The sequence below is a fragment of the Theobroma cacao genome, chromosome 6, assembly GCF_000208745.1.
Source record: "Theobroma cacao cultivar B97-61/B2 chromosome 6, Criollo_cocoa_genome_V2, whole genome shotgun sequence".
Taxonomy (NCBI): Eukaryota; Viridiplantae; Streptophyta; class Magnoliopsida; order Malvales; family Malvaceae; genus Theobroma; species Theobroma cacao.
In genome coordinates, this window is record NC_030855.1 from 482,245 (window position 1) to 496,300 (window position 14,056).

The 14,056-nt window shown below is 35.6% G+C and overlaps 3 protein-coding genes across 3 annotated transcripts; 2 read left to right on the forward strand and 1 right to left on the reverse strand.

Annotated features, from left to right (window-relative positions):
• Window positions 608-9,147, forward strand: LOC18595081 (lysine-specific demethylase JMJ18). The gene is made up of 11 exons (XM_018123753.1): window positions 608-1,003; window positions 1,815-1,886; window positions 2,386-2,463; window positions 2,566-3,072; window positions 3,169-3,393; window positions 4,548-4,709; window positions 5,425-5,793; window positions 5,916-7,020; window positions 7,132-7,235; window positions 7,493-7,690; window positions 8,480-9,147. The coding sequence occupies exons 1-11, from the start codon at window positions 962-964 to the stop codon at window positions 8,825-8,827; spliced, it is 3,210 nt and encodes a 1,069-aa protein (XP_017979242.1). The 5' UTR covers window positions 608-961; the 3' UTR covers window positions 8,828-9,147.
• LOC18595082 (fasciclin-like arabinogalactan protein 21) lies at window positions 9,470-10,394 on the reverse strand. Its single transcript, XM_007022881.2, has one exon. It carries the CDS (start codon window positions 10,328-10,330, stop codon window positions 9,575-9,577), a length of 756 nt encoding a protein of 251 aa, XP_007022943.2. The 5' UTR covers window positions 10,331-10,394; the 3' UTR covers window positions 9,470-9,574.
• Window positions 10,890-13,798, forward strand: LOC18595083 (uncharacterized protein At4g14342). Its single transcript, XM_007022882.2, has 4 exons — window positions 10,890-10,988; window positions 11,126-11,211; window positions 11,331-11,454; window positions 13,469-13,798. The coding sequence occupies exons 1-4, from the start codon at window positions 10,983-10,985 to the stop codon at window positions 13,514-13,516; spliced, it is 264 nt and encodes an 87-aa protein (XP_007022944.1). The 5' UTR covers window positions 10,890-10,982; the 3' UTR covers window positions 13,517-13,798.

Sequence of the window (14,056 nt, forward strand, 5' to 3'; positions counted from 1 at the left end):
TATTATGCCTAAATTAATTGAAAAAAACTAAAGATGCTATTTGAAAAAAATTGAAAGTATAAGGGGCGTGAATAAAATTTACCCAATTTAAAAAAAAATAAAGAGACGTAAGGTACGAAGTACAAGACACGCAAAGGACAATTCCTGGTTGGTTGGTTAGTTGGTAGCCGGTTTCAGTTAATACTGCGTGCGTTTTGGGTTTTCGCGGCTTCCATTGTTTTATTCTACTTTCTCTCTCTCTCTCTCTCTCTATTATCTTTTTCTTTCCTTAAAATAATTATTTATTAATTTCTCTTTCTATTTTTCTTTTATTTAAATTATTATTTTAGATTCAATTCCTGGTCGAGCAGGGACTCTTCTCTCCTACGTGCCTTACCTCATCAATCTCTTTTCTTTTTCCAAATTAATTTAAATTTAATTTATTTATACTAACAAAACAACACCTTGGAATGTCAGCCGTTCCATACTTTTTTAATTAATTAAAAATAAATTCTCTTTTCTATTTTTTTTTTTAAATTTCATATTCGTCTGCTCACCGTTGATGGTTAATTTTTTTTTTCTTTTGCCTTACGTTTTAAATAGGGCTTACCGAGTCAAAAAAAAAAAGATATTTTTACTTAATATTATAGTTAATGCTAATTAATTGAGGAAAATTAGAGTTAGATTGGGATTAATAAAGATCTTACCTTTCTGGAATTGGTTTTAGAGTTTTTGGTTAAATTAGGGCAAAAAGCAATTAATGCTATGGTTCTTGCTATTTTTATTAGGGGAATGTGATTTGGACTGTTCTGATTTCTTTGTTGAAACAAACCCACCAGGAAACTCTTTCTACCAATTGCTAGGTCAGGTCAAATTTAGAATCTTTCATTTTTTTTCCTAAATATTGACAAGAAAAAACCCTTTTTTTAAAATAAAAATAAAATTTTTATTTAGTTTTGATAATTCTTTCCTTCCCAAGGGAATGGAACAGTTGAAAATAGGAGCAGGTTCTCATATGAAAGAGGTTAGATTCCCTTTCTTTTTCTTTGTTCTTCTATTTTGTTCATATGTTTGATTCCCTGTTATAAATTTGCAGATCTGTTCACTACAAGTTGCATCTTTCACATGTCAATTGCCTCTGATGCTTGTTATTATTGTTATAGTATTATTCTTGTTGTTATTATTCTTTCTTTTCCCTTATATTGTTGGTTCTTTAAATAGGTAAATATTTCAAGTGAATATTTAGAGGCATTATGGTATTCTTGGTTTAGAAAGCTTTGATATTTGTCTGGTCATCAGATCAATCAGATTGCTAATTAAAGCCTGCTGTTATGAACAATGTTGCTGAAAGTCCTCTCTTTTGGTTTATTCTGTAAAGGGATGGAATTAATATATGAAAATCTGTTCACATTTCACAGCTCTAAGAAAGCATCATTCTTGAGATTTTACATTGTCAATTCACTATTGTATCGGTTTAGATGGAATTATTTCACATATTGTTTTCCTTTATGGGTGAAATCTTTTGCAGGAACTCATATCTATCACTTAGAAATCATGTCTTACTAGTTTTGTGTTTACAACTTTTGTGGTTGAGTTTGATTGAGTTCATGTTTCTAATCGTTGGAATGTAAAGGGAAACCTGTTGTATAATTTATTTAGGAAATCCTATTCATGAATGAGTAGAGGAATAGATTACAAGTTGTTAGCAACAACGGCTACTTATTCCTATAGTAAAAAATGCAATAATGCCATTATTTATAAACTTACTTTTAGAATGCCTGGTTCAGGGTAATGAACCTAAAATATATGAATTCCTAACAAACGATGATTTGCAGGATCATTCTTCACAACTTTTCATGAAAAGAGATAATAATGTTGAGTCCTTGGGCAGTCCTCGAAGTCGAAAGGTAAATTAATGCAGTTTTGAGTAGACTCAATGTAATTGATAGGCTACAAATGCCTCCTTTTTGCAGACCAAAATGTTGTGGTCCTTGCAATAGCTTAGCCATAAATGACTTTTGTGTTTTTTTCAGTTAAATGGAAGCATTTTAAGTAGGCACTTAGAATCCAAGTAGGGTCAAGATTTTCCAGCATGGATTTTGAGGGCAGTCATTTGAAATTTTAGGTCTAACTATGTTAATTCAAAAGTCTTTGTTTTTTTTTAAAATTTGTTAATTCAAAAGTTAGTGGATGAATTTTTCTCATGATACCTGAAAAACCGCAGTTATAAATGCTCTGGAAAAATGTTAAGACTCAAATTGTTGCAACCAGAAACATAATCATCTTATTTAAAGTGGTGCATATTGGGATATATTTTCACTCATTTATTGTATGACCATCTAAAAATCCTCTAGCTTTATTCTCTTCTGTTGTTTTACAAATCAGATCATTGTTGGTATGTTTTAGGTGTCAGCAAGATGGGTCCCAGATGAGGCATGCAGGCCTATTATTGATGATGCTCCAGTGTTTTATCCAACTGTTGAGGTAATCTTCTCTTTTGAGAGTAAAGATTTGATATCAAATCTTTTTTATTTGATAATTCGTTCTGATTACACTACTTAGAATTAAGGATGTTCCATTTATTAGGAATTTGAAGACACACTTGCCTACATAGAAAAGATTCGTGCAGAAGCTGAATCATATGGTATATGTCGGATCGTTCCACCACCTTCTTGGACTCCACCTTGTCCTCTTAAAGAGAAAGATATATGGGGACGTGCTAAATTTTCAACTCGAATTCAGCAAGTTGACTTACTTCAAAATAGGAAGCCGATGAGAAAGAAAAGTAGAAGTCGAAAGCGGAAGCGGAGGAGACATTCAAGAATGGGAGCCACTAGGAGACGTGCCAATTCTAGTTCAGAATCTAATGTAACTTATGAGGCTGATGAGAAGTTTGGCTTCCATTCAGGATCAGACTTCACTCTTGAAGAATTTCAGAGATATGCAGATGAATTTAAGGAGATGTACTTTCGAAGGGACTGTGACAAGGATTCAAAGCCTTGTGTGGATGAATGCAGGAAATGGGAGCCGTCTTGGGAGGATATTGAAGGTGAATACTGGCGGATAGTCGAGCAGCCAACAGATGAGGTTGAGGTATGGAGTATGGTCATCTAATTGCTCCTCTTTCTTATAGATTTCTTTTATGGAAGTCCTTGTTTACTTCTATTGGACTTTGCTTTCACATTACAGGTATATTATGGAGCTGACTTGGAAACAGGAACATTTGGCAGTGGGTTTCCTAAGGCGTCATCTATGTTGACTGGAAATGATGCATATATATATGCAATGTCAGGTTGGAACCTAAATAATTTCCCGCGCCTACAAGGTTCAGTGTTATCTTTTGAAGGATGTGATATATCTGGAGTTTTAGTGCCATGGCTCTATGTTGGGATGTGCTTCTCATCATTTTGTTGGGTAAGTCAAAAAACTGCTAGAATTAGATTTCCTCTTAGATCGCATGATTAAAAATTACTCAGGATATTTGTGTTTTTCAAGGATAAATGAAATAGTCATATAGCAGTGCCCCACTGTTATTTTTGGTAATTGTTTTAAAAATTGTACAACATTAACTCTTATAGTTTTGAATTTGTCTGGCAGTATGGTGACCTCTTCTTGTAGGACGGTCTATGTTGCCAAAGTGCAGGAATTTTATGTATTTACACCTCTAGCAACTGAATAGAAACTGGAATCGTGCTCGCTAATTTGTAAATTTTATGAAATATTCAGCATGAATTTTGCTTTCTGCCCTTGCTGTCTGAGCTATATAGATTTAACTTTGTTGTACAAAAGGGGAATAAAAGTTTAAATAAGATTATCGAATGGCATGTATATCTTGGTCTCAGTCCACGTAGAAGAAAAACATGTTAGATGACGATCCTAGCCTTTACGTGATGCTCTTATCTATATACTAACTATTTCTGTTCCTTTTGAAGGTAAATATAAGAAGAATTTTGTCATTTTGTTAAAAATCTGATCTCATAGCCTCCTTTGTTTGCCTCTGTAAATTGTAATTTAATTTTTAAACTTTTATTCGTTCAGTAAGTGTTAGATGTCTTTCAATTTCAAGATTTCACTAATTTTGAAGATAAGAGTATTTATAAGGCTTGTTTTATCTGTTTGAATGAGAACAGAATACATATATAGTTTCTTGTTTAAAATATGATTTGAGAAGACAGCAGCGAGGATTCCGATTACATCTTGTTTGACAGTTTATTGAACTCCTGCCTTTTAGGTGGCCAGTGTTGTCTGATCCTCTCTGGATTAGGGACCCACATCTGGGAGGAATGTTTGAAAAGTTTTGGAAATAAATAGTAGTCTTGGGAAGGTTCATCTATGCTTTTGCACCTTTCATCACTGTTTATATTTTAGGTCTAAAATTTGGAATATCATTCTGTTATTATAAACACGTAAATAATATGCTTTATGGAAGACTTATTGTATAATTAAAAAAAAAAAAAATAGAAGAGGAAGAGTAGCTGCTACCCATGTTTGATAATTTGATTGCTGATATTTAGTTATGCCCATTTTCTCTTTCTTTTTCTCATTTTTCTGTATTATGGTTCAAGCAGCATGTTGAGGACCACCATCTGTATTCACTAAACTACATGCACTGGGGTGATCCAAAAATATGGTATGGTGTTCCCGGAAGCCATGCTTCTTCTTTGGAGGCTACAATGAGAAAGCATCTGCCTGATTTGTTTGAAGAACAACCAGACTTACTTCATGAATTGGTGAGAAATATATTTGTTTTTACTTCTTATTTTATTTTATTTTCTTTGGACTCAAAATTTTTTCTGTCACTTTTTTTTGCATATTTTATACACTTTTTTGTTGCTTCTTGAAGCTGTGTTACTTTTCTCATTGGGTAGATGATGTAGAACAAGTACTTGTAAATCAAAATGCCAATTCCTCAAGTAGCTTCCTTTAATCCTGCATCAGTAGACTTTTGTACAATTTAAGAAATGAATAATGGTAAAGTTTATATTAGTGTTGGACACCTGATTGTGCACTCGAGTGTCTACCTAACATATAGGTCATAGACATGGAACTGCTGGACCCTGGGGTTCCAAGTTATCAAAGGGATCGAAGAAAGAGGAATGGGTAGAAAAGAAAGGCATCTAGGTTGCTCATGTATTTTATACTTCTTATTCTTATTCATAACCAAACCTTCTGTTGATATTCATACAGAGTCTCTGTGCATTTAACCAAAAAGACTGTCCTGGAACAGAACCCCATTAAATCATCACTACTTGAAAGTTCTGAACAAATACTTGTGCAAATGATTTTTTTAATATCTTCAACTCATTATTTCATTTCATTAGGTATTTTTTCCCCCTAAATGTTGTATCTGTTCCTTGTCATTCTCTCATCTTGTATTTTTTTTATTCTTTTTATGTTTCATTAGCTTATTACATGCATTGACGTTTATGATTCATCTTTGGGCAGGTTACTCAACTATCTCCTTCAGTTCTGAAAGCTGAGGGTGTACCAGTCTATCGAGCTGTACAACGTTATGGGGAGTTTGTTCTTACCTTTCCAAGGGCATATCACTCTGGATTTAATTGTGGCTTCAACTGTGCAGAGGCAGTGAATGTTGCTCCTGTTGATTGGCTAGAACATGGTCAACATGCAGTTGAGCTCTACAGTGAGCAGCATCGAAAAACATCGCTTTCCCATGACAAGCTGCTCTTGGGATCAGCTAGGCAAGCTATTAAAGCTCTCAGGGAGTTATTTGTTCTTGGCAGAGAAACTCCAGGGAATTTGAGGTGGAATCATGTCTGTGGGAAGGATGGAATGCTTACAAAGGCTGTTAGGGTATATTCTCTCTCTCTCTCTCTCTCTCTCTCTCTCTCTCTCTGACATAAAAGGCAAAATTATACAAAACTTTCTCATGGCATTATGTGTACTAATATATGTAAAATTATCACTTTTAACAGATGAGAGTGCAGATGGAGGAGAAAAGAGTAAAGTGCCTTCCCTCTCATTTACCCTTACTAAAGATGGAAAAAGATTTTGATTTGGAAAATGAGAGGGAATGTTTCTCTTGCTTCTATGACTTGCATCTATCTGCCTGCAGCTGCAAATGCTCTCCTGAACGATTCGCATGTCTGAAACATGTAAAGAATTTCTGCTCATGCCAAGATGAAGACAGATTTGTCCTCCTTCGTTACACTATTGATGAATTGCAAATGCTAGTCAAAGCCCTGGAGGGAGGTTTAGATGCTGTGAAAGTATGGGCATATGAAGATCTTGGGTTGGTTTCTGTTAATGATTGTGATGCTAATTTGTGTAAGTTGGTTCAGATTAGTGAGGGATTAAATACTGAGCGTTCTCAACTAAGGGAAAATGGATCTTGTTCCCCAAGAATGGAGAAAATGGTGGCAATTAATACTTCTTGCTCAGATGGTCATGTTTCTTCGGAAGTATTGCCATCAGAGTGCCAGCATGGGACTAAATTAAATGGTTCTCATGTCGCTTTAGATAGTCATAACAATGTCTTAAATGTTGGAGTTCTTGTCATGGAAAACAGAGTGAATTTGGAGCAGGATGCCTGCATTGACTTGAATCTTAATATTATATCTGATCATACCACAAGCAAGTCAATGTATGCTTGTGATAGCCCTAATAAAAACAGTGTCAGTGATGTTGAGACATTGTTACCCTTTTTTAAGCAAGAGAAAATTTGTGGCTTTGATGAAGGAAGAGAACCTGATCTAAAGAGGATCAAAAGAGATTGTAGCTTGTCAGTTTCTCGAGAATCTCCCAACAAATATCAGTGTTCAACTTCAAGGGTTCGTCAGGATTCTGATGGCTTTGATGGCAAGAAATTGTTTGGTGTTGAACTTCTGTTTCCACATTCCCAAGTAGGACAATCTAATACCTTGTTGAAGATGGAAAATTTCAACAGCTCAGATGTAAACGCATCTATGACTGACCATGATGGTTCTATTACAAAGTTGAATTCTTCTGTTGAACCTTTAAATTTTGGATCTGTCATCTTTGGAAAACGATGGTGTAGCAAGCAGGCCATATTCCCAAAAGGTATGTGACAATTGAAATTAAAATTTTTAAATATTCTTTAATTCAAATTTTCTCTCTTGCTGATGGAAGGATTTTGTCCTCTTATTTTGCATTCATGCTTGACTTTTTCAGGATTTAGAAGCCGTGTGAAGTACTTTAGTGTGCTCGACCCAACAAAGATTTCTAGCTACATCTCAGAAGTCTTAGATGCTGGGCTCCTTGGACCTCTATTTAAGGTGGGATTAGCTCTTGTTTGTCTACTTTTGTGATAAAGAGTTGCTTGTAGAACTACAGTAATTAATAAAGGGGGACAAAAGCCAAAAAGAAGAAAAAAACAAGAAGGCAAAGAGAGAGAGAGAGAGAGAGGACGAGAGAGAGAGAGAAGGGAGCAATGTTTGAGACATAAGCTTACAAGCAACCAAAATTAGTCTATGAATATTGTCACTGAGTTAGCCTGCATGTAGAACCTTACATCTTTTATTCTATATTTCAGGTTACTTTGGAAGGCTGCCCCACTGTAACCTTCTCAAATGTGTCAGTGGGGAAATGCTGGGAAATGGTGCTGGAGCAACTAAATCAAGAAATTCTAAGACGGAGCAACCTAGGGGAAAGACAGCTGCTTCCTTTGCAATCTCTGCAGAGCATCAACGGGCTTGAAATGTTTGGATTTCTCTCACCATCCGTAATTCAGGTATAGATGCCTTTATGCAGATTAATATGATTAATTCAGCTGGTAGTTTTCATAACATCAGTTGATAAGTTGTGATGTTTTCTACATAACTACATCTGAAATGGCATGCATCGTGGTAGCAGTCTACAATGCTAATGCATTGCTTACAAGTTTGCTGCCTTATTTTTGTTCTAAGCTATTGAAAAAGGTTTTTACAACTGCTCAACTTTTTGACATGTTTCAAGTTCCCCTAACTGTGCTTGTCCGACTTGAATGTCTTAGCTAACAAATATGATCCCTTGTGGTTCTTATCATGATACTGGAATATGGTTTAGCAAATATGATGATGTGATAAACAGAAATGTCATTTATTAATCCTTAGCTAGCATGTACTCTACCACACCAATCCACATTATTTTTAATTCACTCCAAGTCAAAAGCCTTTTAATATCATTAAATTCTTATCACTAGATGCCAAATTGTTGCTTTGTTATTTTGGCCAGTGATGCCAAATTTCTTCTGAACCCTAGAATTTATTGTAGCTATAATAGTACACACAATAAACCTGATCAAGTACCAAAAGGATAGTAGTATGGCGATCTCTCTCACAAACACACCAAGGACCAGACACAGATAGTGAGGGGAAATTTTGCATAGAGCATACCTTCATGCAAAGCATGCATGAATTCAGTTAGTAGTAAACAAACAAACATACTGACACCTAAATTTTATGTCTCGCTGTTGTCTTATCACTTTAGTAGTGATATCTGAATTCAGTTATTTACTTCTTAATGAATTGCTCTCGTCCAGGCTATTGAAGCTCTCGATCCAAATCATCAATGCTTGGAATACTGGAATCACAAGACTACTAGCGATAGCAGTGAAGTTAAACAATATGCATTTAGATTGAGTTGCTCTGTAGGTGAAACAAAGCCGAAAGTTTTTGGTTTTGATTTGACGAAGCACAATCAGGATGAGCTAGTAAGTCAGCATTCAGTTGATGAAGAAGTACAGGTAGTCCTAAGAGGACTATTCAAGAAGGCAAGTCCTGAAGAGTTGAACATAATGCGTAGGATACTCTGCAGCGAGGCACAAAGTGCTGAATGGAGAGTGGCATATGAAACGTTGACAGAGGAGATCCAGAAAACATGTAGATAAATTGAAGAAGGTGGAGATAAACAGCTTTAGAAATAAGGGTATAAAGGAACTAACACGTTTTCTAGGTCATTCTTATTGGGAGCAGTTTTTAGCTTAATTGTTCGACTCTCAGGTCCATTCTTTCAAGAAATCCATAAGAGGTACACAAAGGTCCCATTTGCCTGAGGCACAGGCATTGGCCATTTGCTTTAGAGTCTGCCATTGTTGATGCCTCTAACTTATTGTAGATAAGGCCACTTTGTACCTTGGAAAATTTTGCTAACCTTACTGAAATAGATGTCTTTTTAGTAATTCCTATTTAGATCATCAGTTTTTTTTTATTTAAATTTTTGATGCTGCAATCATATATGATGAAGGAGAAGATTGATCAGAAAAACATTGCGGAGCTCATTCATGAAGGGTTAATTCTATTATGTACTTTCTTTTTTTCACTTCTCATTGTTTTTCCAACCAAGCAAAGTCCTAATAGTAAAGTAGACCAAAACGTAAGGAAATTGTAAATGCTAACAACTAATTATTACAAACAATAAATGTAATAAAGCAAAGAGACATAGAAAATGAGCAAAATTCTGATTCTAATTCTTGATGAATGCCAGTATGAGGCAGAATACAAAGAATTAATGCAATATCATCTCAATTCTCAGACAAGGAAATGTACCCAAAGAACAGCAAAAATAGGCACATGAAGAAAACAGTCAATGGAACAGTGATTAAGCCCAGATTAATACCAGAATTAAGCAAAACTCATCAGAGACCAAGAGGATTCCCATAAATCTTGATGGTCCAAACCACCCAAGGGATGAGCAACAAAACAAATGCAAACTCCCCATACAAGCAACCTGCATCCGACCCCTTCATATCCCCATCCCACAGCGGCTGAAATATTGGAGGTGGAGGCGGCAGTGGGGGGGCAAGGATAAGGCCGCCGTCACCACCGTAGGCAGTGTAGTTGAGGAGCGCGGCAATGCCATGGACAGCAACGGCGGATGTGAGGTAAAGATCAGGGTAGGAAATCTGAGAGGCATCGAGAGTGAAGTTGGAGAGGGAAGTGTTGGTTATGAGGATGGATTTGGAAGGAAGTAAAGTTGGTAAGCGAGAGAAAGGCTTGAAGAGGGTGAGTTGTGAGAAAGTGAGGCGTTGCGGGACAATGTGGTAAGGGAGGATCAAAGGGTCAAATGTGGCGGTGGAGGAAGTTGGGACTTGACCTGGGAATGGGAAGAGATAATCATCGGAAGGGACAAAAAGGGTAGCTGAAAGTGGAAGCATGAAGACGTCAGAGGCTGAAAGCATGTTTGCCCAACTGTTGAAGTCCCCAGCTCCAATGAGAGCGTCAATGATGTTGTTCAGTTGGTGCTGATGCAGCGGAGGAGGTGGTGGCGGTGGCGGTGATGGTGGTGGAAGTGGCCGATGCTGATGCTGATGCTTGGCAGCGAAAGGGGCAACTGGACAGAGAATTAGGAGGAGAAAGAGGAGGAAAGAGAGAGAAGAGTATTCAGTCATCATGACTCATGACAGAAAAATGGAGAGCTGATTCTGGTATCAAAAATAACTGACGCCTTCAGTCCTAACAAACTGTCCCCGCCAAAACTCCATTGTATGGCATTATAGTAATTAAACTGTTACTAATGGGGCACTCTTGGGTTTTACTTCTCTTTCAAAATTTTTTATACATTTTTTTCCATTTAAACTCTTTAAGGGTTTATATTTTCATGTATTTTCATTTTTTTTGGCTTTAATTGTTTATCTTGAATATTAAATATTCTAATAAATACTTTTTTGTCATAACTTATTTTCTTTATTAAATACAAATTAACGATTAATTGAATAAAATTTTTAAAATTTTGATATTTAACCTTCAAAACTTTTAAAATTTTATTAATTTATATCACAAAACTGATTGATTTGATTAATGGAACAAAAAATTTTAAATTAAAATTGATCGAATTAATTAATTTAATTGCACGTATCTTCAAATATTTTTGTTAATTTAATTTAATTAATTTTATTTTAATGGAAAATTACTGACCTAAAATTTATTAAAAGACCGGTTGGGTCTCCACTCGGGTCGGGTGGTGTCGACTACTCAATTATAACTGGTAGTAATCATTCGGCCCTCATTTCTCAGTTTCTATTCTCAAAAGCTTAGGAAGACAAGATGCAGGTAAGCCTCCCCCAACCAAAAACCCTAATTTCCTTCCTTTATTTATTAATTTTAAAAAATTCAATCAAGATCTTCCCTTTCTCTAATCCCTAACCTTGTTTATATGTTTGAAACTCTCTTTGATAAAATGTTATCAGGCAAGCGATAGGTTTAACATCAATTCTCAGCTCGAACATCTCCAAGCTAAATACGTTGGAACCGGCCATGCTGATTTGAATAGATTGTTAGTTTCTGACACACCATTTTTTTTCCTTCTAATTTCTCTTTCTTTTTTAAGAAAAAAAAAAAGAAATTTTGCTGATTTGTTTTTTATTTTGTTTCCTTCGTTGAATTGGATGGTAGTGAATGGGCAGTGAATATTCAACGGGATAGCTATGCATCGTATATAGGGCATTACCCAATGTTGGCTTTCTTTGCTGTGGCTGAAAATGAATCCATTGGAAGAGAGCGCTACAACTTCATGCAGGTAAAACATTTTCTTTATTTTTTGTTGGGTATTTTAGGATGAGTTAAGATGTTTGTTTGCCTTGCCTGCCATTTGGATTTGTGTGAGGTTTGGACAAAATTATCTGGGTTTGGAATTTGATGGGATATGAAGCTATGGGTGCTTTTTTCTTTTCAATTTTTCCCTTGGGATTTGACTAAGCTGCTGTTGGGTTTCAAAATGGTAGCTGTGTGTTCCAAGAGACCAGTAGTGTTTACAACTGAAAGAGAGTTATTTGGTTTAATCTCTGAGTGCTGCAGGGATAGGAGTATCCCAAGGATGTGTGGAAACAACATATGATTTATGTGTAGAAAGTTTGCCCTAGGGGGAACGAAAGTATAACACTTTATCCATGTTGTTGAGTGCAAATAGTTGCGAATTGGGATAATGTTTTGTTGAGTTGTGGTAGTTCTATTCCTATCCTGTAGGGGGATGCGTAGAGTAGTTGCACATCTTGCATGCAAGTGGATGTCACATTGCCCTTCACAAGTTACACTTACTAATGAACATTATGAGGTACATCCTATACCATAGATGGGACTCTCCAATGCGTTCTGGACATACTAGTGGCTGTTCTGATTGGTATCCACTTGTCTGCATTCATCAAGTATGCTGAACAATCTGTATCTTTTGGGGTATTGGTCCTGAGCTACTGGTCATTGCCATTGGTTGTAGGAATGAGTCTAATTTATATCATCTTACTAATGATGAACCAAAACTCAACATCTTGGTTGGCTAAAGGAGTTTCATTTTATTTCAGATGTTTAGTGATGTATATCTAAATACTTAGTGATAAATGCCATTAGTTGGATTCATTTTGTTGCTCTTGTTTACTTGAAATCGCTAAGGATTGTCCAATCCCTGAAGTGGATTACATTCAGATTAGCAGAAGGGAATAATTAGCTTAAAACCCTCATTACTCCTCTCTTTTAAAGGTCTCAGCTACAGTGTTCTATTTCCTTTTGCTCTGGTTTTCATTTGCCTGCCAAACCCATCTTAGGTGTAGATCTATTTGTTCATGATTCTGTATGCTTGTTTTTGTTATCATTGTTTTAAGTGTGTGTGATAGATTCTAGGTATAGTAAACGTCTAAATCATATGTAGAAAAAGCTTGTATATGTATGTGTACAGTTGTGATAATGATGCTCCTGCAGACTTCCAAATTTATGATACTTATTATCCCCATGTTAAAATCCTATAGGTTTAAATATGTTGGTCAGGTAGTGCAGCTAATCTTGCTTCCTCTGTGCATATGTATACTAGCTTGTCATGTTGTTGTTTGATTGAATTGCCCTTTTCTTTCCTACTTAGTTAGGTTCTAAGCAGCAAAGTTACTAACACTACTTGTTGGTTCACTTTGTCTTACCATCTTACCTTCTCGTTTCATGTAATGAAGTGGTATTTGGATCTAGAAATGGTTAAACACCCTGTTCCTTCTCTTTATAAGCTTTGCTTTTTTCTTCCATTTATAGTATTTTCTACCTTTCGTTAGACTATTGTTCAACTTTATTTTTGGTTTATCCAAACTGTATACTCCTACTCTTATGTGATTTTATTGATATGATGACTCAAGCCTTTAGCAGAAGGAGTCTGAATTTTGTATTAAAGCATATCATTGTTATTTGAAAACCTTTTTGGAGGCAATAAAGTCAAGTTTGGGTTGTAATATGGCTGTCCTGCAAATGCCACAAATATTTCAGGGCATTTGAACAATTAAACCTTGCACATGACATACAGTACGAAAATCAATTAATCTATATCTCTTTTAATGTGTATATGTGTGCTAGAATCGCCAACTTCTCCATGCATACTTATTGTAAGATACAAGCTTTTTATTTTTTTCTTGATGTGATAGTCGAATATTATATTGTTAGAGTTGCATGTTGTGAATAGCTTGGCAATCTTCTTCTTGTTTCTTTTTCTCTCCTTTTTTCTTTTATTTTTTCTGGCTTAAACTTTATTGTAAGGTATGATTATTTCCAATCTTTATGTACAGAAAATGCTTCTGCCTTGTGGTCTGCCTCCGGAAAGAGAAGATGATTAAAAACTGGTGGTTGGACTATGAAGTGAAATGTTAGGAAGTCCAAGCTCTTCCCATCAGGCTGGAGAGTTTCCTGATTGAATATCCATCAATGTGTTTGTCTTGAAATGTGAAGTTATGTCCTGCTGGTGAATGTCATATGATTTTGGTGAAAAATGACCTAACATTGTAGCCTTTATTCCTAGCATAGATTTGTGGAATTGTAGAACATATGTAGTTCTCGAATGTGCCTTACCATCATGCTAAAATTAGAAGAACCTTATAAATCAGTGACTTATTTTGTAGCCCCAGTGTACTTCCTAGCATTGATTTGTTAAAAATGCTACATACTCTGATGTTTTAATTTTTAAACATATTAGTTCTTAAATTTTCCTTATATCTTGATAATAAGGATTGCTAAGCAAACCTATTGCATTGGTTTTGAAAAAAGTTAAAGCCATAACTGTGAACAAGCCAACAAGGATGCATCTTCTGATAACAACTTTCAGCAGGACTGCCGAAAACAGAGATTGCTAAGCAAACCAAATCAGTAATGCTTACATC